This window comes from Diplotaxodon limnothrissa, linkage group LG15, assembly GCF_057381915.1.
Source record: "Diplotaxodon limnothrissa isolate DT_005_m linkage group LG15, D_limnothrissa_male_GT1.1, whole genome shotgun sequence".
In the NCBI taxonomy this organism is placed as follows: domain Eukaryota; kingdom Metazoa; phylum Chordata; class Actinopteri; order Cichliformes; family Cichlidae; genus Diplotaxodon; species Diplotaxodon limnothrissa.
Genome location: NC_140610.1, coordinates 8923149 through 8950873, shown reverse-complemented (window position 1 = coordinate 8950873; position 27725 = coordinate 8923149). Strand labels below are relative to the sequence as shown.

At 41.5% G+C, this 27725-nt stretch overlaps 1 protein-coding gene across 2 annotated transcripts in view; it reads right to left on the bottom strand.

Moving 5' to 3' along the window:
- Nucleotides 1-19680, bottom strand: part of sgk1 (serum/glucocorticoid regulated kinase 1) — a 38016-nt gene extending 18336 nt beyond the window's left edge. The window contains exons 1-3 of one of the 2 annotated variants that reach the window (XM_085372019.1): nt 19650-19680; nt 19540-19610; nt 15098-15337 (exon numbers count right to left, since the gene is read on the bottom strand). In XM_085372019.1, coding sequence (XP_085228145.1) covers nt 15098-15337; nt 19540-19610; nt 19650-19680 — 342 coding nt within the window. Of the gene's footprint in view, nt 1-15097; nt 15338-19539 lie in introns of both variants that reach the window. The other variant, XM_085372018.1, reaches the window with a different exon arrangement.
- Between the last annotated feature and the right edge of the window lie 8045 nt (nt 19681-27725).

The following is a 27725-nucleotide window of genomic DNA, read 5'->3' as shown; positions in this document are numbered from 1 at the left end:
AACCTCAGTAAAATAGTAAGTATGCACACCCATGAATCAGTGTCTTCTTAAAATGAGGTTAGATTCAGGCAGAGAAATTGTACTGGAAATCTTTTAGAGTGGAGGCAAACTGTATATGATTGAATATCTTAACAAATCAAGCTAATAAGTTAGCATTCCAAGTAATGCCCCATAAATTCATGAATTATTACTGTCAGTCTGTTTATATGCAAATTAAAACCAAAAACCTTCAGGGAAAAATATTTGTGTCTCTGAGGTTGTGTTATTTTTGTATTTTGACATAATCAGGCTAGCATTTTCTGTCTTTGTGTTTTTGCTAGGCTAACTACTGTAGCTAAAGACATGAAGTCAATATCAGTCATCTTATATAGTCAGAGAATGTATATATTTCCCCAAATGTGACTATTCTTAGTGATTTACATAAACAGGAACATAGCTCTGTGGTTTTAATAAACTTAAATGTACCATTGTGAAACCAGTTAGAGACTTGTTGATGTATGAAAGGATGTACACATTTAACTTCATATTAGAAAGGAAATGTGATAGACCTGAGTTGTCAGTGACTGAATGTGTGTTTTTGTGCATTTCATCATATTTAATTATGTGCAGTATTACCCTCGGTATGCAAGTCTAAATCGAACGAGTGCTATTCATTCGATTGGACCGTACATGTTTATCATGCATGCTTTTTTATTGAATGGCCTCTATCTGAGCCTCCTTCTGGGGTTATGAAAATTCATGTCCGCAGGGAGTGCATATCACACGCACACATACAAATATATGTATGCCGTTTCCACATTCCCAGTCCTTTCCCTGCTCCTTTGACCTTGTTTTGTGCTGTGACCAATAAGAAAACAGTGGTTACATTATGTAAGCACTCTCCAACAACATCTGTCCTTTCACCTCATCAACTCAGGAAGTAATATTTTCCATGTTTATACCAGGAGACATCAGCTACATAGCTCTGTGAAAACTCAATCTGAGCAATTTTTAAAGCTTCCTGCTTCCTGTCAGCAAGGAGAAAGATGGCTTTGGCCAGTAATAAATTAATATAAAACTGCCTAAAGGTATGCCCTTAAGCCCCATACAGTAGACTTTGCCATGAAACTGTATGATAAAGCTCCAAGTCAAGAGGCTTTTGCACAGCAAATAACAACAGTGTTTTTTGGTGCTGTCAACAGCCAGCCCACGGCTCAGCTCTCTCTCTTGGTAACCCTTTTGTGGCCTTCTCCTGCTTATCCGTTCATGTCCTTCACCAGCTCCCCTCAGTGTGTAAGTCTAAATCGACCTGGCTTAAATTGAACAGCAACGTGAAGACAAAGAAAAATATGTTTGAAAGACAGAACGATAAACCAAGATGGTCTTACATAAAATATCCAATTATAGGTCCCCCAACCTCCCCAAACCGTTCTTAGATGGCAAACAGGTCTTAAAATTAATGAGAGATGGTAGGAAATCTGATCCAAGTAGTGAACAGGCTATGCCTAAACTATGATTCAGACAGTCCACGTGGAATAAAATCACCAAATGTGTGCAATATATCCAACTGGAAATTGAGCCCCAGAGCCAGAGAAAAAAGGAGAGTTCTGGAGACCCGAAATTAAAAACAAGACAGAGAATAATACCACTGTTAAAGAGAGAAGTGGATAAGGAGTAAATTTGGGATTTCAAGATTTGGATATTGACCCTAAGCTGCTTTTGAGCTTTCATCTGGGCTCATTCTAATTTTCAATGGATTTGCTTGAATGCTTTCATCTTGAAATCTCAAGGACTGCGGTGACAAGGTCTCTGAACCCTGTCTTCTTAGCAATACATTAATATTCATGGTCATTTACTATGCCTCAGCCCATGGCCCCTTTTAAAGATAATATAATGCTATCTTTTCCCATTTTTTGGAAGTTTTTCCCCACATTTCTTTATATATTATCTATTGATAACTATACATTTAAAAAAAATCCTCAGCATTTAAATTAAAATTGATTAAAAAACAAGGTGGCAACATGTCTGGCTGAATTTAAAAATGCTGCTTCGTGGTTCATTGTCCTATGTTGGCTTTTCTGCACCTTATACTTCATTCTGTTCAATAGTTTCATACTTTGTTAAGCAACATTAACTTTTATGTGTTATACTTAAAAAAAAACAAAAAACAGTGAACCCATGTGAGGACATACAGGTTTTTTTTTGAAAAAACACAGTAAAATAACAACTTCCTGCTCAACTTCCTGACTAAGACTTGTTTTTATATTCATCAGGCCCAACTAATCCCAAATAGCTAGGATAAATTAAAAATGTTTCCCAAATGAGAACTCAGGAGGTTATTTATTTAAAGCTAAAATAAAGATCTGTTGAAGCTACTTTGTTGAAGATAGTTGAAGCTACTTTCTCTTGCAGTATAAACTAGGATGTTTTCTCATAGGACAACAAATATCCAGTTGAAATCTATACATTACACACATAGTGTACTACACAGGGTGTACTAACAGATTTAGGCCAAAATTGAGACACAAATTACAGCAAAATGCACACAATGCACAACAGGAGCAGCTTGTATTTGGGTACTAAGGCCACAGCACAGCACAAAAATCATTTCCAGCTGAGATGAGCATGTTACTGGGAGAAGCAAATGTTTTGCCTCAGTCTCAGGGAGCTACTGAGCCTCTGTGGCACAGCATTTCTGGCTTTAGCTCTGGGACAGCAAGGGGGAAGATGGGATTAGCGGGGTTCTCAGGGTAGATTAGAACAACAGTAATTCCTAAATTCCCTCACAATGAAACAAGGGATTTTTTTTCCAGTGGGTCAAGAAAAGAGGAAGAGATGTAGTAACGTGAATGGGAATCTCAAGACAGTCATTAGCATTAACATAATTCAAAATACTTGTTTGTGTCAGTTACTCTTATTGTTTAACCCTGTCTTCAATCGTTCTTTGTTCAAAATATCAGGTAAAAACGTCCTCAAACTAACCTGTCACTACATGTCAAGCAGTCATAAAACAGGTATCTCTTCCTGTGTACCTTGAATGCCTTCAATGTCTGTTCAAACTTCAGAGATTATCAGAATACCTCTTAACACCACAAACAATCTGCCTTACTTTCTCTGCCTCACCTGCCTCTAGTTTGTTATTGATAGATCTGGCTGAATCTCCACAAAGCAAAATTCCCACAGCAGATACAGGAAACTGTAGCCAAGGTATGAAGTGCCTCCACTCTGTTTATTTATCTTTTCTTGGGGCTTGGCAAAGAAAAAAGCCCGCCTGGATGATTTTGCAGTAACAATGGAAACAAATGCACTGTGCCATTTTAGAGCATATATATGCATTCACTGTGAGCAAAGATGAGAGATCATGTGAGAAAAGCAACTCCAAGTTTGCATGCCAACCACATTCTTCGCCTGCCAGAGCACTTGGCTGTGGAACAAAAGAAAAGGAAAGGATTAGCAGTTTTCCATTGCTAAGTTTATGCTAAACAGTGGTAGCTTAGAACTGCTTTCCGGGGCCCTGGGAGACTTCCTTTATTTATATGTTAATTAAATATTTTTAAATTGGGGGAGATATTATTAGTCATTGGCATGACTGGTAATAATGTAAAAGTATCAAGGTTGTAAATGATATGACGCATCCTTTGATGTAGGTAAACTGATACAGTCAAAAAAAAGTCAACCAGTTGACTTCTTCAGGTTTTTCCAGGTGAGCAAGCCAAAGCAGGCAGCAAGCCAAACTGACAGCAACTATCTTCATACTGGTGCTAAGCAGGTGTCATATGTGGTGGGGGCTGCTCAGGTGGTAGAGGAGGGTCAGAAGGTCTGAGTTCGATCCCCGAGGTCCTCTAATCTGCAATTTGAAGTTTCCTTGGGCAAGATACTGAACCCTAAGTTGCGTCTGATGTATCCAAGACACTGTGAGGTTGTGAATGTTAATAAAAAAAAAGTTCTGTGAATGTATGGGTGAATGGGGCTTGTTGCAGGAAAGCACTTTGAGTGCTCAATTAAAGTAGAAAAGTGCTATATATAAGTACCAATCTATTTACCTCACCCCATCATCATACCTCACCAAGTGCGGCATTCAACAGACTGGTGTGGTTTTAAATTTTTGCCGTCACACAGATGGCAAAGATTTGTGACCATAGGCTATTCTAAACTATTCAAAAGAGTACCATCAGAAGTTTGGAATGAGAGGTATTTTTCCCCTGGTATTGGTACAGTATGCATGACAAGCCAACAACTTGGAACGGGATTTTGGCTCCCAGTGCTCTCTGTGTAATTCTTTGTATCAAATATAATTGGGCCTTGTGGGTTGTTACTCTTAATTCCTTCTTATTCCCAGTAGTAGCTAAGACCTATATTTCGACAGTAATGCGATTCACGGTAAATGCGACTCAAGCTGGTGAACAGAGGACAAAGTTCAGTAGTTCATTAAGTACACCTAGTTGCAATTAATACAGGGCCAGCAGCCCTGCAATAAATCATGTCATTTTGTTATTTTGTGGAGGGCATTGTTAAAAAAACTGTAAACTTATAAATTTAATTGAAAATGCAGCAGCTTGAGGGTTTCTATCCAGTTTTCACAGGTCACATCCCCCAGCTGGGAGATCAGACTGGAATCCAGAGTGAGTTTGTGTGCCAGTGAAAAGGTCACAAGTAAATCAGTGGAATCTGTCTCACAAGTCATTAACTATCAGCGTCATCAAAAAGTAACAGAGTGTACAGCAAGGGCTCTTCTTAGGTAACACTACGTCAGGAGCCAGAGTCTCGAGTGCAAAGTGCAGCAATAGAACATTTACACTTTAAAAAGAAAATACCACTTATCTGAGAAGTCAGTGTCAACAGCCAATATGTGGGCCTACAACAGGGCCATTTCTACCTCTGAAGTCTGCCAGCATGTGTGATTCAATACCTTACATGCAGCTGTACTCGTGATCACCCCTACAGTCGCTTGACAGGATCTTGCAAAGGAATTAACTCTAGCATCATGCTTCCTCCCTGATCTCCTTCTCTGACTCAGATACAATGCATCAGCATTCGTGGAAGAGGACTTTAGCCCGCAGGGCCTTGTCACTTGCTAAAGGAGAACAGAAAAGGTAGATTTATGATAGACCGCCTCCCTCTGTGGAGAACAAAACGTCACGGCCAACTGACCCATGAGACATTTGCTTTAAAATGCAGATGACACCAGTATCATCTGGGCCGGTACAAAGGTACACTATGATCTAGCTGACTCTGACAAAATATTAACAAGAAGAACTTACTAACTGTCAAATGAGGCTTTTTTCTGGGTCCGAGAACATTTCAAAAGAAACCTTTTGAAATGTGCTTTGCTGTGAGTTAATGGATAGTGAATCCTGTCTCACAGGGATGCATCAGCGTAGATAAATATCACTGTTCTTCTTGACTTCCCTCATCTCTCAGGATTTCTTCGGCCGGCCCTCATCCTTTTTGCTTTTTCCTTCCTTCCTTCCTACTTTGGTCTAATGCACTCTCTCTTTTTCTCTTGCATGAATGAGTTTTGGACAGTAAACAGAAAAGGGAATAGACTGGGCCAGGCGATTCTGGGTAAGGTTGGTGTTTAAAACATACTGAGTAGATGGACTTATTAACAATATCACCTGATCAGCTTCCGGAACAGGATGTAAGGAAATTACTAAACACTAATCCCACAGAGCAAATCAGAGCCTCTCTTATGAGAAATGAAGTCATATACAGTGTTAAGCGTTACAAAGTAATGCATTATTGTGCAAAATTAAGTAATCACATTACAGTTACAATTATGTTGTAACTTGTGTTATAATAGTATATTCTTGAGTTATCTGCGCACCAGGTGGATAGAAAGAAAAAAACATCAAACAAACATGCTCTTTTCTCCTTCCTGCGCACTTGCGCTACAGTTAGCTGATTTTAGTTCAGGTGCTGCAGGAATAAAATGGTGAAGTTGGTCCAGCAAGACAACTTTTGAAGACTGTGGACGTTACTTTTATTTTTATTGCACAAAAGGACAGCATGAAGGTAAAGTGGAAACTGCATCCAGGATGGAGCAATTGTATCATACTGCTAACACAAATTTATCTCTTTGCTTACATTTGCACAACCAGCATGCTAATGCTAAGCTAGCCAAGATTGCGTTGTCAGCTTTGTGCTCAAACCTAAAAACTGAAGGAGAGATCTTGTGTGTGTCCTCATTAGGATAGGGAATTGTGTTGGTGTGCGGGACAGTAGCCTATAGGTTTATATAATTACCTGGTAGTCATGAGACAGTGCTTTTCAGGTCATTTTACGGAGTAATGAGAAAGTAACAAGTCTTGTAACAACTTACTAATTAGGTAACATTCAGCATTACTTTTAAGAAAAGTAACAAGTAATGTGTAATACATTACTTTTCGTGATTAATAACAATATATTGCTCTTATATTATACTATTAAACTGTAATTATTTTATACAGTATAATGTTAGGGGCTTTGCGAGAGGACAAATAAGTAGAAGGAAAGAACGGTTTAGGAAACAACAGGGATGAGATGCACTTCTATAGCAGTGGCTGACAATTAGCTCATGGAGGTCAGTTATGATCCTCAATCCTGCCATCGCTGCAGTTAACATTGCATGTGGGTTTTTTCTGTTAGTCAAAATGTAGTCAAATCTCAATGCACAGACGTAATATACACTTTTTCAAAAAACACAAAAAAGGGACCCCTTAAAACTCCAGTACTTGCTTAAGAATTATTCCGTTTTAAAGACTCCCATATGGAAAAGATATATATAAATCTTATAAAGTTTGTATCTGTCTTGTGTGAAACTTGTATGAAAAGCATACAAGAGTGAAAACAGATATAAGATCCCTTGAAAAATTATATAATGAAACTTGTATGTTTTGAATACTTACTAAAACAATATATAAAAGTAATGAGAAAAAAGCCACTTTCATGAGTAAATCATGTAAGCCTTTGTTACGTCCCTCTGCAGCCCCTAATCATCTCAATGTTTTCAGCTGGTGCTAATTGGCCACACCTAGTCAGGTGTGGATAAAAGCATACCTGAGGCAAGCTTCCCGGGGAGCTTACTAGTCTTTGCCTTGGTGGCACTAGCCACTTTAGCCAACCTGATAGTCCATTTTAAGATAAAACCTCTTTTCACCTACACTCTAGTATTCGTCTCCTTTTTTATGTTGCGGCTTTTGAGCCGGGTCGTAACACCTTATATGATTTACTCATGAAAGTGGCCACTTTCATGAGTTAAATCATATAAGTTTTTACTATTTCTTTTCCATATGGGCTTTTTCAGTGTCAAGGTAATCCAGGAGTCACTCTTCCAAACTGTGAATAAATACAACACAGTACTTCCTTAAAGTTCCCTGATCTAAAACTCACGATTAGCCCTTTAAATGAGATAAGATTAAGTATAAAACTTAAATATTAATGAGTTATATAAGATTGTCCATGTTGTGAAATTGTATTTTTTGTCAAATTCTTAGAAAATAACAGTTTGGACAGTTGTTTTGGGGTTTTTTAAATCTATTTATGTAACGAAATTTCAAAGATTTCTGAGAAAACCTGAATAAAGCACATTAGGCACTCTTGAAATCATAAGCCGAGAGAGAGAAATCACATGTTGGGACAACCAGGAGTCACCAAAGGTTCACGCTGTTTTCATTTTTCATTAAGTCTTCATCAAGAATGGTGCAGGCTCGATTTAAGAGATTAGTGGAAAAGCTGTATTTGCATTTAGCCATGTGTGTGCGGGTGTGTGTGTTCGTGAGTGTATCTGGTCGTCTGCTGTTGTGTATACGGGACAGTGCAGGCCCTCCTTATCAGGAGGATTTATATACTTTTGATTTCTGTTCATGCGTTGGCAGTGGGACACAAACGCTGACCTCATCTTCAATCTCGTAATAAAACTATCCTCTCAGCTCTTCTCATCTCTCTCTCTATCACAGTTTTCCTCTGTTTGTGCCCCTCCCTTTTATTTTTCTCTCCAACAATATTATTATATTTCCACCTTTTTCCACTTCTGTTTTCTTACATTCACTTCCCCCACCTTCCTCTTGCTTCCAGTAAGCCTCATTGCCCCTCAATAAAAACTGCTGTGTCATAAATTTAGCACACTCACACTTTATGACATAATCAGCACCATAAAGCTCGGTCTATATTTAGCATCGCTCACAGGCGCTGTGGCGGTGGGGTGAAGGTGATGTAGCGCACTGTGTCAAGGCCAAGCTGAGCTACCTGCATTTTTAATGGTACTGATGCTTTGTTATTAGAGGAGGTGGGCATTCTGTCAGCGAGGACTCTCTTGGAGAGAGAACAACACTTAAACTTTTGCCTTTTCTAAACTTATCAATTCAGATATTGCACGGTTCATATTTTACTTATTGCTCTGACCTCTTGTGGGTTGGTTAAAACTTTAATTCAAGTTCAGCACAGCTCATCTGGCAACAAACAACTGCAATGATATTTTGCTGCCAAGCGCAGATTAACAGTTTCAAAAGCCTCTTCTCTGAATGAGAAAAGCTGCAGTAAGCCGGGCTAAAGTTGAACATTCATATTTAACAATGCAGAGCACAAAAAGCGAAGAACAAGGAGCAACGTATCAGACCGCGATAAGTGTCCCGAGAGCGTTTCCATCATCTGGTGTCAGCAGTGACAGCAGTCTCTCAGCGTCATCATCCCACTTTTTGAAGTTCCAGTCTGAGAGAGCTGTCTAAATTGTTGTTTGCTTTGACGGGCTGTTGAAATTTCATAGTGAAGATTTTTCTCATTTAAATTTGAGTCAGGCTGAAGTTGGCCTCCTGGAGAACAGAGCAGCGAGCTTGACGTGCGAGGGAAATGTTTCTATCAGTGTTCCATTTGTTGAACAAGCATCACGCTCTGCCAGTGTTTGGCAAGCTACGCCTGATGCCCTGAGTTGTAAAGTATTTGGACAATGTGTGCAAAGATACAGCACAGTATGCCGGGAACAAGACCAAACATGATGTTTGTGTAGTGTTTGGCAATAGTAGAACAAGTCGAATGGTGGAATCCCTCATATTGAGACACATAGTAAGGGCTACTGTTTGCATGCCGTCAATCATTGAACTAAATCTTGGATCAAAACCCATTTTCGACTATGTCTGAAATGTGAACAACTACCACAGCTCAAACACTACACTATAAACAAGCTGTGACTCACCACCGAGCCCCCTCCTCTTTAACCCCAGAGCCACACACAAACACGCACACACCAATTACACCCGCTGAGACACATCAGTACTACTGAAGACACATCTATTGGTTTTGAGGTCAAGAGGTGGAATAGATGGAGAGTCAGCGAAACAAAAAAGCAACACAGGAAAGGGAATAGAGTGCTGGGCAACAATAGCGTGCTGTTTCATATCCAAACACACCTTTAGCATGGTTTCTCAACAAACACAGTTTAGCTCAGTGGGATAGTGATGACTCATTCCCTACTGATGCCCATGGGTCTGGAAAAACACACAAGCAGGGAACCATCTGATGGCTAAAATGATTGATAGGCAGTGGGATAGCTATTGTAATCGTAGTTGCATAACCAAGTACATCTGCAGCAGCATCGACATAAAAGGCCTGCCATGCATGTTTGGGCAAGTCGTGTGTGTTGACAGTTACTTTTCCTCCAGTGCACAGGTGTGAATTTACTTCCTCTTTGGTAAAGATTTTTAACAGAGTATCCGCGTTCTGTGCTAAATGCAGGCCTCCTGCACTAATTTACAGCAACAACAAAGGTGGACTTTGGAAAAACACCCCTTTCTTCAGTTGCCTTATTGTTTATGTTACATAACAGCACTCGTGAAGGAGCTTAAAGGGAAAACATGAGGATCACAACATTATCTAGAGTCTTCTAAAGCCTAATTTGGTTTGTTTGTTTGCCTTCGGTGGGACATCAGTGAAATGAGTCAAGTGATGTTCTGGAGTGTATCGGGGATATGCTTCCTGCTGCAGGCATGAGGAGATTTTAGGTGAAAAGGCACCAGGTGAGTGGGCGGCCTCTCCCTTACCATGAAATAGGTCACATTCTTCTTGTTAACTTCTCGCTTGCTCTTTAAATTAACAATTTGTTCACATGTACGAATAAAGCTTATGTGACAGAGACATTAATCCAATTTAGTTTGTCTACAGATGGTGATGATTTTTCTTGTTTCTTGTAATGGCTGTACCGTTTCACACATATTTGATTTAAATTCAAGATTGAAAATGTTTTTTTCCCTTCTGTAAGCTAAAGACAAATATTGGAATTTTATTAACTTTTAATTTTGTGGGGCAGAAAATCATTCTTGTTGAACTGACACTAGAATTTGGTGCTCAGAAAATTGATTTATGAGATTTTCAAATGTGGAAACATTTTTTTTCTCTTTAGATCTAGAATAAATACATTAAATCCTTTGAACTTCCCCAAATGTCCCCATAATGTGTTGAAAGCGCACACTTAATCTAAAGCTAGTCAAAGTAATGGGTCATAAGTAAACAATGACTTATTTAGTGGCACAAGCCCAAAAAGTTCCACAAAGCTGGTTTTGTTCCTTGACTTTGCGTGGTACGATAATCGATAAAAATCAAAAAGCTGCAGGAATTACAAATTGCAGTTCTTAAATTATGATTCACCTATTGTGTTAAAAAGTAATTGCCCCCTAAGCCTAATAACTGGTTGTGTCACCCTAGCCTGAACAGCCTGCAATCAAGCTTCAAGTTCAAGTTCAAGTTCAAGTTCAACTTTATTGTCACTTCAACCATATACAGTTTAAAAATACACAGTGAGGCAAAACAACGTTCCTCCAGGAACCAAGGTGCTACAAGACAAGTTAGTGCAAAAAAATAATAATATATAATATATCTAGTAATAATATTGTGCAAAAGAGCATTTACAGGTTGGTGTGTGCGATGGTTTGGTGGTGTAGGTCCGTGTGTTTGCGCTTTGTGTTGGTTAGTCAGTCCAGTCTCAATGTTTTGAGGTATTTGAGTTAAGCTGAGTGATAATGTTAGTGTATGTGTGTGTGTGCGTGTTTATCAGTCAGTCCCTTTTTGCTGAGGAGACGGATGGCTTGTGGAAAAAAGCTGTTGCACAGTCTGGATGTGTGTGCCCGAATGCTTCGGTACCTTTTTCCAGATGGCAGGAGTGTAAAGAGTGTGTGAGAGGGGTGTGTCCGATCAGCCACAATGCTGGTGGCTTTGCGAATGCAGCGTGTGGTGTAGATGTCCTCAATAGAGGGTAGAGAGACCCCGATGATCTTCTCTGCTGTTCCCACTATCCGCTGTAGGGTCTTGCGGTCTGATATGGCACAGCTCCCAAACCAGACAGTGATGCAGCCGCTCAGGATGCTCTCAATAGTTCCTCTATAGAAGGTGGTCAGGATCGGTGGTGGAAGCCGGGCCTTTCTCAGTCTTCTCAGAAAGAAGAGACGCTGTTGGGCTTTCTTGTGCAGGGAGCTGGTGTTGAGGGACCAGCCGAGGTCCTTCTCCAGGTGTACGCCCAGGAATTTGGTGCTGTCAACGATCTCCACAGAGGAGCCGTTGATGCTCAGCGGTGAGTGGTCGCCTCGTGTCCTCCTAAAGTCAACAACCATCTCTTTTGTCTTGTCAACATTCAGAGACAGGTTGTTGTCCGTTAGTCTCTGCACTTCCTCTCTGTACGCTGACTCGTCGTTCTTGCTAATGAGACCCACCACGGTCGTGTCATCAGCGAATTTAATGATGTGATTTGAACTGTGTGTTGCTACACAGTCATGAGTCAGCAGTGTGAACAGCAGAGGACTGAGCACACAGCCTTGTGGGGCCCCAGTGCTCAGTGTGGTGGTGCTGGAGGTGCAGTTCCCGATCCGTACTGACTGAGGCCTTCCGGTCAGAAAGTTCAGGATCCAGTTGCAGAGGGAGGTGTTCAGGCCTAACAGGCTCAGCTTTCCGATCAGTTGTTGGGGGATGATCGTGTTAAATGCTGAGCTGAAATCTATGTACAGCATTCGGACGTGTGAGTCCTTCTTGTCCAAGTGTGTCAGGGCAAGATGGAGTGCAGTGGAGATGGCGTCGTCCGTTGAGCGGTTATGGCGGTATGCAAATTGCATTGGGTCCAGTGAGGGGGGCAGCAGGGTCTTGATGTGTCTCATGACGAGCCGTTCGAAGCACTTCATGATGGTGGGTGTAAGTGCGATAGGGCGGTAGTCATTGAGACAGGACACAGAAGACTTCTTGGGCACGGGGACGATGGTGGTGGCCTTGAAGCACGTGGGGACAACGGCACTGCTCAGAGAGATGTTGAAGATGTCGGTGAGAACATTTGCCAGCTGATCAGCACATTCTCTGAGCACTCTGCCTGGGATGTTGTCTGGTCCAGCAGCTTTACGTGGATTGACTCTGCGTAGAGTTTTCCTCACCTCAGCTGTAGTGAGACACAGGACCTGGTCGTTCGGAGGAGGGGTGGTCTTCCTCGCCGCCACGTCGTTCTGCCTGTCGAACCGAGCATAGAAGTTGTTAAGCACATCTGGGAGGGAGCCGTCACTGTCACAGGCAGGTGGTGTCGTCCTGTAGTTAGCGATGGCTTGTAAGCCCTGCCACATGCGTCGTGTGTCGCCGCTGTCCTTAAAGTGGTTGTGGATTCTCTGGGCGTGTGCGCGCTTCGCCTCTCTGATGGCCCGAGAAAGTTCAGCCCTCGCTCTTCTAAGCGCCACCTTATCTCCCTCTTTGAAGGCAGAGTCTCGGGTCCTTAGAAGTGCACGCACTTCCGCAGTAATCCACGGTTTCTGGTTGGGTCGTGAGATGATGATCTTGGAGACAGTGACGTCATCGGTGCACTTGTTGATATAGCTGGACACTGATGATGTGTACTCCTCCAAGTCAGTGAAGTCGCCGTAAGTTGCAGCCTCTCTAAACATGTTCCAGTCAGTGCTCTCAAAACAGTCCTGAAGAGCAGAGATGGCTCCTGCTGGCCAGGTTTTCACCTGCTTCAGAACCGGTTTTGATCGCCTGACGAGTGGTCTGTATGCTGGAATTAGCATAACAGAGATGTGGTCTGAGTAGCCGAGGTGGGGGCGGGGCTCTGCCCGATATGCGCCGGGGATGTTTGTGTAAACAAGATCCAGCGTGTTTTCTCCCCTCATTGCAAAGTCCACATACTGATGGAATCTAGGAAGCACTGACTTGAGATTTGCATGGTTGAAGTCCCCAGCAACAATAAACAGTCCATCCGGGTGTGTATTTTGCAGTTCACTGATCTTTGTATACAATTCCCATAGCGCTTCCTTAGCATTAGCGCTAGGTGGAATGTACACTCCGATAATGAAAACAGTGGTGAATTCCCGTGGTAAGTAAAAAGGTCTGCATCTAACAGTCACAAACTCCACCAGCGATGAGCAATAACTAGAGACTAGCACAGAGTTCTTGCACCATTTCTCGTTGATGTAAACACACAAGCCGCCACCGCTGCATTTCTGTCGGCGCGAAACGAGGCCAGCCCGTTTAGCTGAATAGCGGCGTCCGGTACTCTTTCGCTGAGCCATGTTTCCGTGAAAACAAAGACACAGCAGTCTCTAATCTCACGCTGTGTGGCCTGCTGGAGTCGGATGTAATCCAGTTTGTTATCCAGGGAGCAGACGTTGGATAAGATGATGGACGGTAGAGCCGGCCGGCTAGGGTTTGTTTTTAGCCTAGCACAGACTCCCGCCCGCTTGCCGCGCTTCCGCTTCCTCGCGCAACGCTTCCGATGTCTCCACCTCCGTCCGCCGGCATCAGGCAACGCCGAGGCTTCGAGGCCTGGTTCGCGGAGCAAGCCGAGTTCACGCAGCGTTTCCCGCAGCCCCTCCTGGATGTCGTCAACTAGGTTATTTAGGTTGAAAAGTGTCTGGCTGTTGTATGCACGAACACCGACACCAGTTGCGACGTTATCCATACATAGTGCAAAATAAGCACGCTACACACAAAAACGTAAACAATAAACAATGCAGCACCAGTTTTGGCTCCGGAGTGGCCGCTGCGTGCTACTGCCGCGCCGCCATTTTGTGATAACTGGGGAATAATCTGTCACATTGCTGTGGGAGAATTTTAGCCCACTCTTGAACATCAACAGCCTGTTTAAGGTCATGTTAAAGTGTCTTGGCTTATATAGTAAACTCCAAAACCTTCATTTTATTTATTTTTTGAGGCATTCAGAGGTGAACTTGTTGGTGTGTTTTGGATCATAACCCTTGAAGCACTTGAGCTTCAATGGCCAGGCATTCTCCTTTAGGATTTTCTGGTAAAGAGCAGAATTCATGGTTCCATCAGTTACAGCAAGTCGTTCAGTTCCTGAAGAAGCAAAGCAGCACCAGACCATCACACTACCGCCACCGAGTTTCAATGGTGGTAGGATGTTCTTTTTATGAAATGCTGTGTTAGTTTTACACCAGACACCAGCTCAAAACTTCCAAAAAGTTCAAGTTTTGTCTGATCAGTTAAAAAGAAAAATTTTTTACAAAGAGAAACTATTTAGGAACCACAGCAATTCAGTGGGAGACCATGGAAAGTTACAGAGTGATGAGCAGCATAGTCCATAAAAGTCACACTGGTGACTCGATAACTAAGCAGTTCCAAACCTCCTCCAGCACTAACTTCATGGCATTGCTTTCCATGGAAGCACAGCCCCTGTTGGGATAATGTGTAGGTGGCACAGTACGTTTGTTCATTGTCCACGTACAGGCAGTCCCTTCATCGGTCAGAAATTTGACTTTTGTGTACTGCATGTGCAAAAGGGTGAGCTCTGTTCATTATTCACACAGTGACATCAACATGGACAAACTTTCCAAATATCACATTGAATAAGCAAATATATGACAGGCCAGAGTGAGACCAAAGATCAAAAGCTAATATTACTTGCACGTTTTAAATGTGCGACCTGTGAAAAACATTGGACCTTTGCTGTAACTTAGTCAAGCTGAAATTTTTTGCTAAAATGTGTCTTTTGCCATATTTTTTTTTACTTCTTCTAGTTTTAAATTTCTTCTAAGTAGCTTTTATTTACCAAACTAGATTCTTCTGATACAGTTTCTCTGTAGTCAAATTACCAAAGTGAACTAATAGCTAATAGCTTGGAATTCCAAGGTAGAATTCACGATTAGCGACTGTTTGTTTTTCCATTTACCTTGCAGCCCTTGCTTTTTTCATGGCCACTCGTTTTCCCATTTGCAGGACAAGGTGAGCAGGGCTCCTGGTGGTAATACAGGCCACCCTGCAGTCCTGCATAATGACAGCAGCCATACGGTGATGGGAAGTGGGTGTACCACAGGTCTTCAGCCAGCGGACACTTTGGACAGGAGTAAAGGAGGCCTTTCCCCTGAGCTTTCTCCACACTCACTTTCGGGTTCCTCATCCATCTCCGTACCTGCACAGGAAAAAAAGAACAATATTTATTCTAAATAAGAAAAAAAATGCTCTGATCTGACTTATAACATCTCAGTTTCTTCCTCTGTTGTTAAAGGTAACAGCGCAAGATCTCCACAAACGGAAATGTGCATACAGTGCATATACAGACACACCTTACCAGCTGCAACTCATCATCAGCTGTTTGTAATCTTATCCATGATTACATGTTGGCTAGAATGAGATACACACAATGCACTTACGAGAGGCACAGATTGTGTCTCCACTCTGCCACACATTAATCAGAGGGGGTGCACTCACACGATGACATATATGTATTACACACACACATGCAAGCACACACAAAGACATCTGATGGCGCAAAGTATGATGTTGAGTCTGTCTTTGATGAAGAATGAAAGAACAGCCTTGTTTGTCTACTCCCGGGTATGTTTTTGGCTTTCGTGTCTTTTTTCAACACCAGTGTTGCTTCACCGATACTTCGTAAAAGCTGAGGAGAACATCAGTCTTTAAGTGTGCTTTTGTGATGAAGTACCACAAGTCAAACCTTCATGCATTCACGTCATGAGCATGTGTTCTAATTATTACCCTTATGCTGTCAACAAACGCAGCACAAGTCGGTGCACGCAAGAACAATGCATACTGTACACACCGTGCTCCTTCAGTGACTAAGACCAGAGAAGCACTGTCACTTACAGGAAACACTGGTGTGTTTACGTTTGTGTGTGTGTGTGTGTGTGAGTGTGTGTGTGTGTGTGTGTGTGAGTGTGGAGGAAACAAAAAAAAACCTTGGTGAAAGTGGAGAGGAAACCGATAAACAGACAGAGAAACAGAAGGAGATTGACAGTGAGAGGAACCTTGTGAAATTTCATCCTGCTGCGTGACTCGAAAATTTAGAAAACACACACCACAGGGCTGTAGCCTGTGGCAGCTGAGCAGCACAGAGTCCAAAATGCAGTAACACACACACACACACATACAGCACACACGCTGAGATCGAACGCCTAAGTCGAAGGGCGGCCTCGACAGCCTGTCAAGGCATGTCGGGTCGAAGAGAAAACAGACTTGGAAAAACACTCCAGCAGGTCAACACAAAAACAAGCCAGCTGCTGTAGGGCTGCCACAGAAAACGGATGACGCACACCTAAAATAAGAAAGCAACACAAGCTTCTTCACACATCGCGAGTCATGAACTGGCTGCACGTGATTGGAGTTCCATCTAATTAGATGAGTTTTCCCTTTGTTGTTTTTGAGATCAGGTTCAAAGAGGTAACGGAATGTGACAGATCAAACAGTGTTCTGTCATACCTGTTGTTCACCGCGCCACGCTGACAGTGAAACTAATTATAGGTGCTGAATCCACCGAATTTGGCACAAAAACACAGTCATCCATCGCTCATTGGAACGTGAAAATGTTAGCTTTTGTTTGGATCACTGAAAAGCTCTGCACGACATCATTGCTGTTACGTATTTGCTCCTGTGTAACAAGTTGTAAATGTTCAAATATACAGTGACAGATAAAAGTACAGTTACATGCAGAATGCAGCTGTATTGACTTTACATTTCTATTCCTTGTTCTGCATGACCCAAGGCTCTGTTTGGACTCATGCTTTCCTTATTATGCAATTAGGATTATTCTGAAGCAATTAGAGAAATAAATAAACCCTGAAGGGCAGCAATAACATCAACCGGGATTCGGGAATGTCCTGCAAGGTTCTGTTTTTTTTTTGTTTTTTTTATCATCGCTTGGATGGAGCAGAAGGGAAGCCAAAATTGAAACCATTTTGGAAAAATTGAAAAGAAAAATGTTAAGTTTACATCGATAGATACTCTGTGGGAAATTCATTGCAGCATAGAGCGCCTGTGGGAGTACATGCGTAGTTGTGTGTGTGTGTGGGTGTTAACGCAATCTGTCCTTATTCACTAGGCGATTCATCAGTAATCCACACCATACTGTACTCCATCTGAGCCAGCACAGACATTTTGGACCACTCATATTCTGAGTAAAAAAACAACAACCAAAAAACAAAATAAAAACACAGCAGTGACACAATCAGATCAGATATGTATGTAAATCTATCCAGTAACCCAGCGGATAAGAAACTAATATGAATCAAGAGCTTAAGTGATTGTTGCTGATTTGTTGCTATCTGGGAAGATGTTCGCTGCCTAAGGCTGAAATTATGGCAACATGAAGTAAATAACAGCTGCAATCAGCCCTTAACTTGTCATTTGAATTATTTTACTACATAAAAAAAAAAAAAAAAAGTTCTGTTGTATCCCCAAAGCAGCAATGTGATTATTGACTGAGTGCATTACCTCTCTTCCACAAGCGGGAAGTAATGTTAGTCATATCCTTCCTGTTATGGCCTGCAGGCACCGCGCGCTGTTTTGTGTTTTGATCTCATGTAAATCGACTGCAAATTATTCAGGGAGCATAATTAAATTTGTTTTTAAGATTGACATGTTTTAGTCAGATTACAGCATACAGTGACTTTTCGAAATCTAACAAAGCTGCGGCAGTCATACACGGTCATTTCTCAAGATGCAATCAAGTATGCAAACTGATTTATTAACGTCTGTGACATGCAATTTACTGATAACTGCCCTGATATGTAATGCAGATAAAAAGCATGTTTTATTTTTGTGCTTGATGTCGAAGTGAACCTTCTGTGCTTGTGTTTAGAAAACAGTACAACATTTGTAAATCACCCATAAAACGAATTATGTGTGTTTTTTTTCTGTTTTGCCCCATTTAGTAAATCTTGCCGCTAGTTTCTTAGGGCTACAACTAATGACTGGTTTACTAATAATTAATCAGTTATAAAACTTGAAAAAGTGTGGTACAAACTATTGTTGTAATATATTCGTTATTGTTTTAAGCGAGGTTTAGGCTAGTGCAGATAGGAAGGGCATTCGGTATAAAACTGGTGCAAAAATGAAATAAGAATGAGCTTTTCATACTGCATACTGGTTGAAGCCTGGGTTGACGATGACTGAAACCAATGCAGTTGACCAGCAGGGGCCCAGTGGATAGTGCGCTACTGCTGAACAAATACAAAAGAGTAGGAGAGGGAGGGAAGGCATGTTTAGAGGCAGTGAGAGAGAAAGAAGGACAGGAGTGTAGAAGCAAGAGTGGGGACTGTGATGGTTTGGACATGTGCAGAGGAGGGATATTGGACAAAAGGATGTTAAATATAGAGCTGCCAGGCAGGAGGATAAGAGGAAGACAAGAGAGAAATTCATGGATGTAGCGAAGGAGGACACGCAGAGATGCTAGGGACGAAGTGATGGAAGGAAGCAGATTATCTGCTGTGGGGATCCCTAAAGAGAGCAGCCGAAAGAAGAAGGAGAACGAGGTGTTGTTCACTTTTGTGTTTAGTTCCCCATTAAATGTAATAACTTAATGAGTACACATTTATTTGTTCAATTATTTATTTAGCTAGAACTTGAGTTTTACAACATATAGCTATGATAGTCTGAAATATGCAATGCAAAGTCTTGCAGATGTTCTGCAGCCCACAGATGTAATTATTCTGCAATTTAACAGTAATATGCAATATGCATAATTCTGATTTATTGACCTCTAGTGAGGGTGACAGTTATAATGTATCCTTGTGAGGTGAACCTTATTAGACAGTGAGACCTAAGTACCGTTTTGAGTTTTGAGTACAGTTTTAAGTGATGCTTTCATAAAAGCCAGGGCACACATTCATTAGACCTACACAAACAAACCATCACAGAAAACATTTAATACGAACCATCAACATTACACACCAGTAATGAGCCTTGTGGCAGCACTGCAGCAGAACCCAGGATATGCTGACTAGATCCTAACCACAGGACCTCTCTTCCACTCAGTGATTTCAACACAACACACACTTGTGGGTCCCGAAGTGCAACAGTGTTTTGGAATACACAAACACGCAAGCAAAAAAAGATAAAAACCTAACACACGCTGTAAACACAGACAAGCAGGGAGTCCAATCTTACGCTTGATTAGAGCAGCTTAGCCTTCACAATGACATCATCTCTGGTTTGCACACACACACACACACACACACACACACACACACACACACACACACACACACACACACACACACACACACTCTCTCTCTCTGGCTCTGTGTCACCACCTCTCACAGCCAATATGCACAAAGATGCACCCCCACCAAAATGTTGCTTGTTATCCAAACTCACCTTTCTCTTGACAAACTGGAAGGCAGAGCACTTCTTAAAGGAGAAGGCAGTTTTCTCTCCCCCACCTCCACCTCCCACGCCACTGCTTCCCCCTCCTCCTCCTCCTCCGCCGCCTCTTCCTCCCCCATTAACCAGCTTCATGGCCGACACCGGCACACCGCTTGCTTCTGTAGATCCCAGGATGACGGGCAGACTGGCAGACAGGGAGAAAGCAAGAGAAAGAGTTCAATACGGGAACGAAAGCAGGAGTGATGCCTCTGCGATGAGAGGAAGATTTGAGATGCAAGAGGAGAGCGAGAGGCAGCAGGAGGATGCAGATGGACCAAAAACTTGAGGGTGAGACACTGTGATATGAATGAGATTACCTCAAAACCAACCTGTCAGAACAGAGATGAAGACGGGCTGAAGAAAGTGAGAAATTCACAGAAAAGAAAGAGATGGAGAGACAAATACACCGGCTCCTGTTGATGTGGGCAGGAAACAGCATTGTTTACAGCACCCCACACTCAGCATCTCAGTGAATGTCAGCTGTGTGTGAAGTTTACACGTGCATCCACGAGTGTATTTACAAGATGGATGTGTTTAAGCACGGTTCTACAAGTCTAGATGAATGCCTAATTTCTCCATCCCTACCTTTATGCCGTTGCGCTGGCTGGTTTCCCCCGATCCTGCTGCAGCCTGTCTTTTTTTATTTGTTGTTGTCCGGAGACTCCTCCGAAGCCCGGTCCCAGATCAGATGCACCACCAACACCAACAACTCCCAGTTACAAGTGTCCCTCTCTGGGCTAAGCTTACATTCCCAAAAATAGGATGCAGAGAACAGAAGCAAGTCTGAGGCGATGGTGTTGTTAAATAAAGAGCATGTCACTGTGTGATTAGTGGGTGAGCGTGTGCGTCCTCACTGGTGCAAAGACTTGAGGTGCACTGTGGGTGGGTGCACAGAGGAAGTCTCGCGAAGTATATGAATGAAAGCATGATGAAGCGTGTGTGTGATGAGTCCAGCTGCAGTCCTCTGGCTCACTCCGGTGCTACTTTATCAATGAAAGGCTCTGCAGCAAGCAGATGCTGCCTCCCCTCCCCTTCTCTTTCTCTTCCCATCTCTCTCTCTCTGTCTCTCTCCCTTCCTCCAAATCCTTCACTGTTTCCTCATCACCACTCTGCCCTCCCCCTTTTTCCCTCCGCTCACTCATTTTTCTGCTGCAGTCAGGGCTGGCTCCTCCCACTCTCTCTCCCTCCTTCACCTCACCTCAGTCCTCCCTTGTTTTCTCCCCTTTTTTCTTAATCTGTATCACTGAGGACCAAAGAGGACAGTGACATCCATCACAGCAGGCCTGCATGTGAGGGATAATGGTAGTGAACCACTGTTACTGGCTCTTTTTGATCCAGCCGGACATCACGCTCACACTGACACACATCTCATCCCGTCTATGCATATGCCCTTGCCTCTGTACCAATAAGGCAGGAGCAGTTTAATTTCCTGATCTGACACCCGTGTACAATAAAGCTGAATCACTTTCTGGTTACGCTTTCATGGATGTTGTGTCCTGTAAAAAACAAAAAACAAAGCTGTGTTTCTAGTTGCGAGCTGGCTGCTGCCTTTAAAGTAAAACAATAACACGTGAATTATTAACCATTACATACGCTTTATATACGATAGGCTTCATGGCTTTTCGTGTAGCAATTAGAAGCAAATGTTTACTCACTCTGCTGCACTGATGAGAAAATTACTTTCTACTTGACCTTCATCTCGAAATTCATATTGCTCAACGGCATTTCTAGCAGCTAATGTCAACGTGTGACTTGAATTACAAGTAGGAAGAGCTACAAGGCAGTGTTTTTGTTGACCCACCCCACCAACACGATTACCAGGATTATGTTAGGTTAGGGTAAAGATTATAGGAAGTAGCATCCAACACCTGTTGGCTGCCATATCTCCATAGTAGCATCTTAGAAGGTGGTGTTTTATATACACTTATGACAGAAAAGCCAAGCCATGACTACATGAGTGGGTTTTATTTTAGCACGAATGTCATCGTGCTAAAATAAAGACCTGTGCAGTGAGCGTCAAGATGTCATCACATGACATCTTGGCGCTCTTGTTCTTGTACTACTTTTTAAAAGTTTTTATAACTCCAATTTTGTTTCAGAATTTTAAAGCATAATTGGTTGTGTGATATTTTAATTCAATTAAATTTTATTTATAAAGTCCCAAATCACAACCCAACACAACAGTCACCTCTTTAAATTGAAAGGTAAAGACCATACAATAATTGAGAGAAAACTTCAACAATCAGGCGACTGCGTTTGAGGAAGGCCTTGGTGAGGGAAGGAAAAACTCTCTGATAACAGGAAGAATCAGGCTCAGAGAATGGCAGCCATCTGCTGTGAGCATTTGGAGGAGACAGGACAAAAGACATAAAAATATTACTGTCTAAAATATCAGATGTACACTCACTGCTTTGAACTAATCAGAGACTAACACATATTGTTTTTGATTGTTTGTTTACATAAAAGAGTGCATTTAGAATAGAATAGAATAGAATAGAATAGAATAATCCTTTAATTGTCCCACAAGGGGAAATTTGGTTGTAACAGCAGCCAGAAAGACACATATAGAACAAACAGTACACAGGACACAGAACAGAAACATACACAATTTTTCTGACATATTAAAATTTTTACATTAAGGACAATGGTTACTATAAACAGAGTACTGTACAGTTATTAAATTAAATAAAAATAACTACAGATAAGAGGCAAACCAGGTTGTAGTGCAAATCGGTTGATTAAATTATTGCAGTTACAGCGCAGATTAAACATCTATGTTTGTTGGCAGCAGTTCTGATTGTACAGTCTGACAGCTGCAGGGAGGAAGGATTCTTTTAATTGACAGTATAATTGTCTAGGACACACTGTATATAAGAGATGCACAGAATCACTTCACCCATTAGTTAGCAAAGTACTTTATGTGTTTAAAATACCAGTTGATTGTGAAACACACAAGTTTTACTGATTAACTATTGTGTTTATCGGAGAACAATGGTGCAACTGTGTTGAGTGGCTGTATTGATGAAAAAAAAAACATTAGAAAGGAAAGATTAAGAACCAATTTCACCAAAAAACACCTCTGCACTGCGTGCAAATTAAAAGGCACCCTGCTGTACACGTGGCAAGCATTCAGACAAAATGAAACTCTAATTAGGCAGCAAGTGAGTCTGTTTGCCTCAGCTACAAATTGAGAGGGATGCATTTCTTTCTCGGAGGGGAATCAGTGACTGTGCAGAATAATCAAGATCGGTCATATGACTCAGCAGTAATGACACAAAATGGTTAATGATGAAATGAAGTGTGGACTTTACTGGGCTTAGCTTCTACAGATGGAAGGAACATCTGGAAACCTCTGAGCTTTGTTTTTCTTGAATGCCTTCACATTTAATTGGTCTCTAAAATATTCTCTCTGATTGTATATACAGCATAGTTGTTGACAGAGGAAAACAATGGCATGTTATAAAGCAACAGTGGGGAGGGGTTCAGGGTGGATGGCTTTGTCGGCACAGCACTACACTGATTTTTAATAGCTTGTCTGTGTCCTCCTGCTTGTGCGCTCTTGAAGATCGTATCAGAGAGAGGAGACAAATCACACCAGTGGTAATTTAGGTTGAAAGCCTCATATGTAGCACCAAAGTTAAGAGAGATTGTTTATTCTTTGATGTGCATTTTAATATTTGCCTCACTGCATCTAGTCAATAGAAGAAAAAGGGAAGAAGCCTATTCTGGTTTTAAGCATTAAAGCACCAGTGATTTGCTTCACTGAATCCAGTCGGGGGAATAAAGACAAAAACCTAGTTTGCTAAAATATCTCCTCATCCAGAGCTGTAAGGGCTCCAGGGTGCTATTACATAGTCTGACAGCAGCAACAGACTTACATAACCTTAACAGATTCTCACTAAAATATATAGCTGCATGGCACATGAATAATTCTGTGATCTCCCAAAAGATTGTGTGCTTCTCTTATGAATTCAAATCCGACCAATAAATAATTGACAATGGGGCTACTTAAATGTTTCACAGACTTGCCAAAATGAATGCAAAGTCTATAAATTATAGAATTTCCTCAAAGTTATGTGAATGCAGTGAAGTGTCATATACAACCAGGCCCTCCTCCAAAGAGCTTACAGATATTATCGCCTGTGTGGGAGCTGCAGCTCACAAACCCTACATATCACGTGGCGTTCACATGCCTTTTCAAGCATATTATTTACTGAAAGTAATGAGACATTACATTGGAGAACAGCAACTTTCAACTAAAAGCCAAGTGAAGCTGTTTCAAGCCTCTGTGATGGTCAGAGATAATATGCACTTGCGATCTCAGACTGCTAATGAGCTCCACTGGGTATGTTTTGATTGTATATTGAACGAGACCTGGTAAAAGAAAAAGGAAAAAAAAATCTCCTTTTAAGTCTTTTCAGCTACTTTACAGAGAAAAACACCCCAACTTGACTCAAGCAGCACCGACAACACTAAAGAAGTGAGAAAACATTGGGAGCCAATTTTAAACTTTTAAAATGTCAAAAAAAAAGGAAAGAAAATGATGCAGTCTTTTCTGGATATGAGAACAAGAGAAATAAACATTAGTAGTGTAATTTTATAAATGGAAATCATAATCAGCATAATATGTATTTGCCTCTTTAGCATAAAGGTTTGTATGCATCTGCAGGCAGTTGATCAGTACTCACCAGACACATTTCATTATGTGCATCTGTTCAACGCAAATATCAGCCAGTCACATGCAGCAAGTCCATAACCTGCTGACGTTCAAACTAGAGATGGCACGATACCACTTTTTTATGTCCGATACCGATTCCGATATCATAAATTTGGATATCTGCCGATACCGATATGAATCCGATATAGTGTTTTTTAATCAACACAACTGTTTTTTTTTTAAAATATCTTGCTGCATTTTGTATAAGTTCATACTCAAGTTTAAAACAACAACTACACTAAAGCTATTCTGTTATACCTGTATGCAAAAAAAAATATTTCATAGTTCAGCAATACTGATCAATCTAATAAACTTAAACCTACACCATCCTCCCTATTCTGGTATTTTAAAGAGTACTTAGCATAAATATTAAGCAACCTAACTAATAGGGTTCCAACTGCCAGCAACAACAAAAATAAATAAATAAAAAATAGGGAACCACCCCTCACGCTCCACCTCATGATGCTTAATCGACGTAATCAACCTTAATTTGATGCAGTGTGAAAAAAAATGCACAGAAATCAATTATTTTTCAAGAAATATTAAATAGATTCAACATCTTTCTTCAACAAAATTGCAGACTGCACAGATGGTACCTTCCCAAAGGAAAAAGTACTATAGCTTACTAGGGTATATATATTAGACTTAATAGTTACTATATACAGTAATGGACTTCTATTCATTTTGCATCAAATTAAAACTTTGGGTGTCAGATAATTATTTATTAAAAGCTAGACATTTTAAATGAGAATAAGAAAGAAAAGTATGTCTTTGTGCCCCCTTTTCCCTGTTAATGTCCTATCGGCCCCCCTGGCTAAACTTTGCTAGATCCGCCCCTGCACAGTTACCAGCGTCAGCTACGTAGAAAAAGATCCTGGTGTAGAAAGTAAATAAATTCTAACAACAGCTTATCAAGCTTAAACGAGCTGCTGTTGTTCAGCCGCTGGTTTCCTCTTTCTGGTGCAAAGTGGGCCAAAAGCAAACAAGAGAGACGGACTCGCGACAGAAAGGCCGATCAGCTGATCGTTAAGCAGTTTCATGATTGAAGTAGCAGCAAGAGGAGGCAGTCGCTCCATATATCGCTTGTTAAGCTTGACGCAGGAATGCTTTACAAACATTCAGAGATGGACTGCTGATCTTCAGATTGTCTGTGGGGTTTACAGAGAATGGTCTGAAAAAGAGAAAATACTCATTGGCAGTTCATAGAGATGATGTCAGAGGTCAAAGGAGCATGGCCAGACTGTTTCCTGCTGATAGGAAGGTTATAGTAATTCATATAACCACTTGCTAGAACCAAGGTATGCAGAAGAGCATCTCTGAATCTCAACAGAGTGGAAGACCACACCAGGTGCCGATCTTAAACACAAAAAAGAGGATGCAGTTTGGATAGACTCACCAAAATTGGACAATTTCTTTTTAGGATGCTTTGTCATGATATGGGGTTGGTAGGCAGTAGAGTCAGAATTTAGCGTAAACAACATAAAAGCATAGACCGATCCTGCTTCATCTTGATGATTTCAGGCTGCTGCTAGTGGTGTAATGGTATGGGGGATAAATCTGTGCCATATTTTAGGGACACCTCAGTATCAGCTGATCATTGTTTAAATGCCACAGCATTACCTGAGTATTTTTGGTGACCATGTCCATTCTTTTTAAGATCACGGTATTTTAGCATTACATTGAGTTTACTGTACTCAAATGCCTCCATAGTCACCAGATTGTCATGCAATAGAGCACATTTGAGATGTGGTGGAGTAAGAGATTCACATCATGGAAATGCAGCCGACAAATCTGTAAAACTATGTGATGCAATCATGTCAATATGGACAAAAATCTCTGATGAATGTCTCCAGAGACCTGTTGAATGATACCACAAAGAATTAAGGAGTTCTGACGGTAAAAGGATGTTGAAGAGTAACCCAACCAGCTTCTCCGTTTTTGCCCCTGTCCTCTCACTTTTCTCTACTGCATCAAACTCAGTTAATTTCCACTGTCCGCCTCAGCTCTGCTCATACGGTTCCAGGGACAGGCTGACCAGTGACATCAAGTACTGAGCTCATCACTTGGAACAACGCCCAAACCTCGTGACCCTGGCTGCAAGTGCGCATCTTTGCATTGCTTCATGAAACACACTTTCATCCACTGCCTTCTCTCGCTGTCTTCCACTTCTGAGAGGATCCCACTGACTCTGAGTCACTTTCATAAATTAACCATGTTCCTACTTTGCCTCTACAGGCTTCAGCAAGGAGCATGTACAGTGAAAAGTGCTTCAATTTTACACCAGCCGCAAGTTCCCTCCCATTCTGAAAATAGCAACCTTTTTTTATACCATTGCCATAAAGCACACAGCTTCTTCAAATGTGACTTTCTGGGTGTATATGTGTTTCTGTACAGGAATTCATGCATTGCTTTTTTCCCTACTTTTTCTGGATGTGACATTGTTGGCGTATTCTGTACGCAAACTGCAGCATTTGTTAAGTGTGAATTGTCTCAGGAAGCAAAGGTGTTAGAAGACAAGATTATGAAGAAAAGTATATTTTGCAGAGAGAGGTGTCTGTATGTGTGTGTGTGCATATGTGTGGGTGGGTATGTGTATGATGGTATCAGGATGATTGAGAATAAGTGAAGGACTCCCATCTGCAACTAAAGGCAGACTTGTGAGCAAAGTGAGCAAACAACATTCATTTTCCTTTGACACCCATATTTAACTAATAAATAGGGTGATGAACACTATTTTGGGTGTGATTATTTTTGTCTGTCTGTATGTGTATGTGTGTTTCAGTGTCTGTCACCCTTGCTTATTAGGTTTTAGTTTACCTCAAGGCTCTCCCAGGGCCTAAAGTTAAGCTTACTGAATTCATTATTGCCTAATGAGCAGCACGCACACAGCCACGAGTCTACTGTTGGTCCAAGGTTGTGTGAGTGCGTGTGCATATGTGTTTGTGTGTGTGTATTACATGCGTGGGAGGTAACAGTGGTGGTGCTTGCAAGTGTAGAGAGAGGTTGTGAGAATGTAGTGGCATGTATACAGATCCCCCATGTGCCAAATTGTGTGTTTGTGTATTTGTTTGTGGTGCTTGTTTGCCTCGGTACAGTATTGCGTTGGTGTCTGTGTGTGATGGTGTGCGTAGGAGGGAGTTCAGCAACGAAACTCCCAGTGGGATTGACAATACTGCAGTGCTGAGCTAAGGAGACAGAGGGAAAGAAGTAGAGAGGAGAGAACCAATGGGTGGTGCTCATCACTAAGCTCAGTCAGCTAAAAATATAAGCAGAAAGTCCATGGAAAGTTAACTATACTTTATCTTAACAAAAAATTATGGTTACCTATTGTGAATAAACTGATCCGATAACAGTTGTTTTCTCAGTGGCTGCAGCCTAATGTATGTTTTTGTGCTATAGATGTCCATTTTAGATCACAACC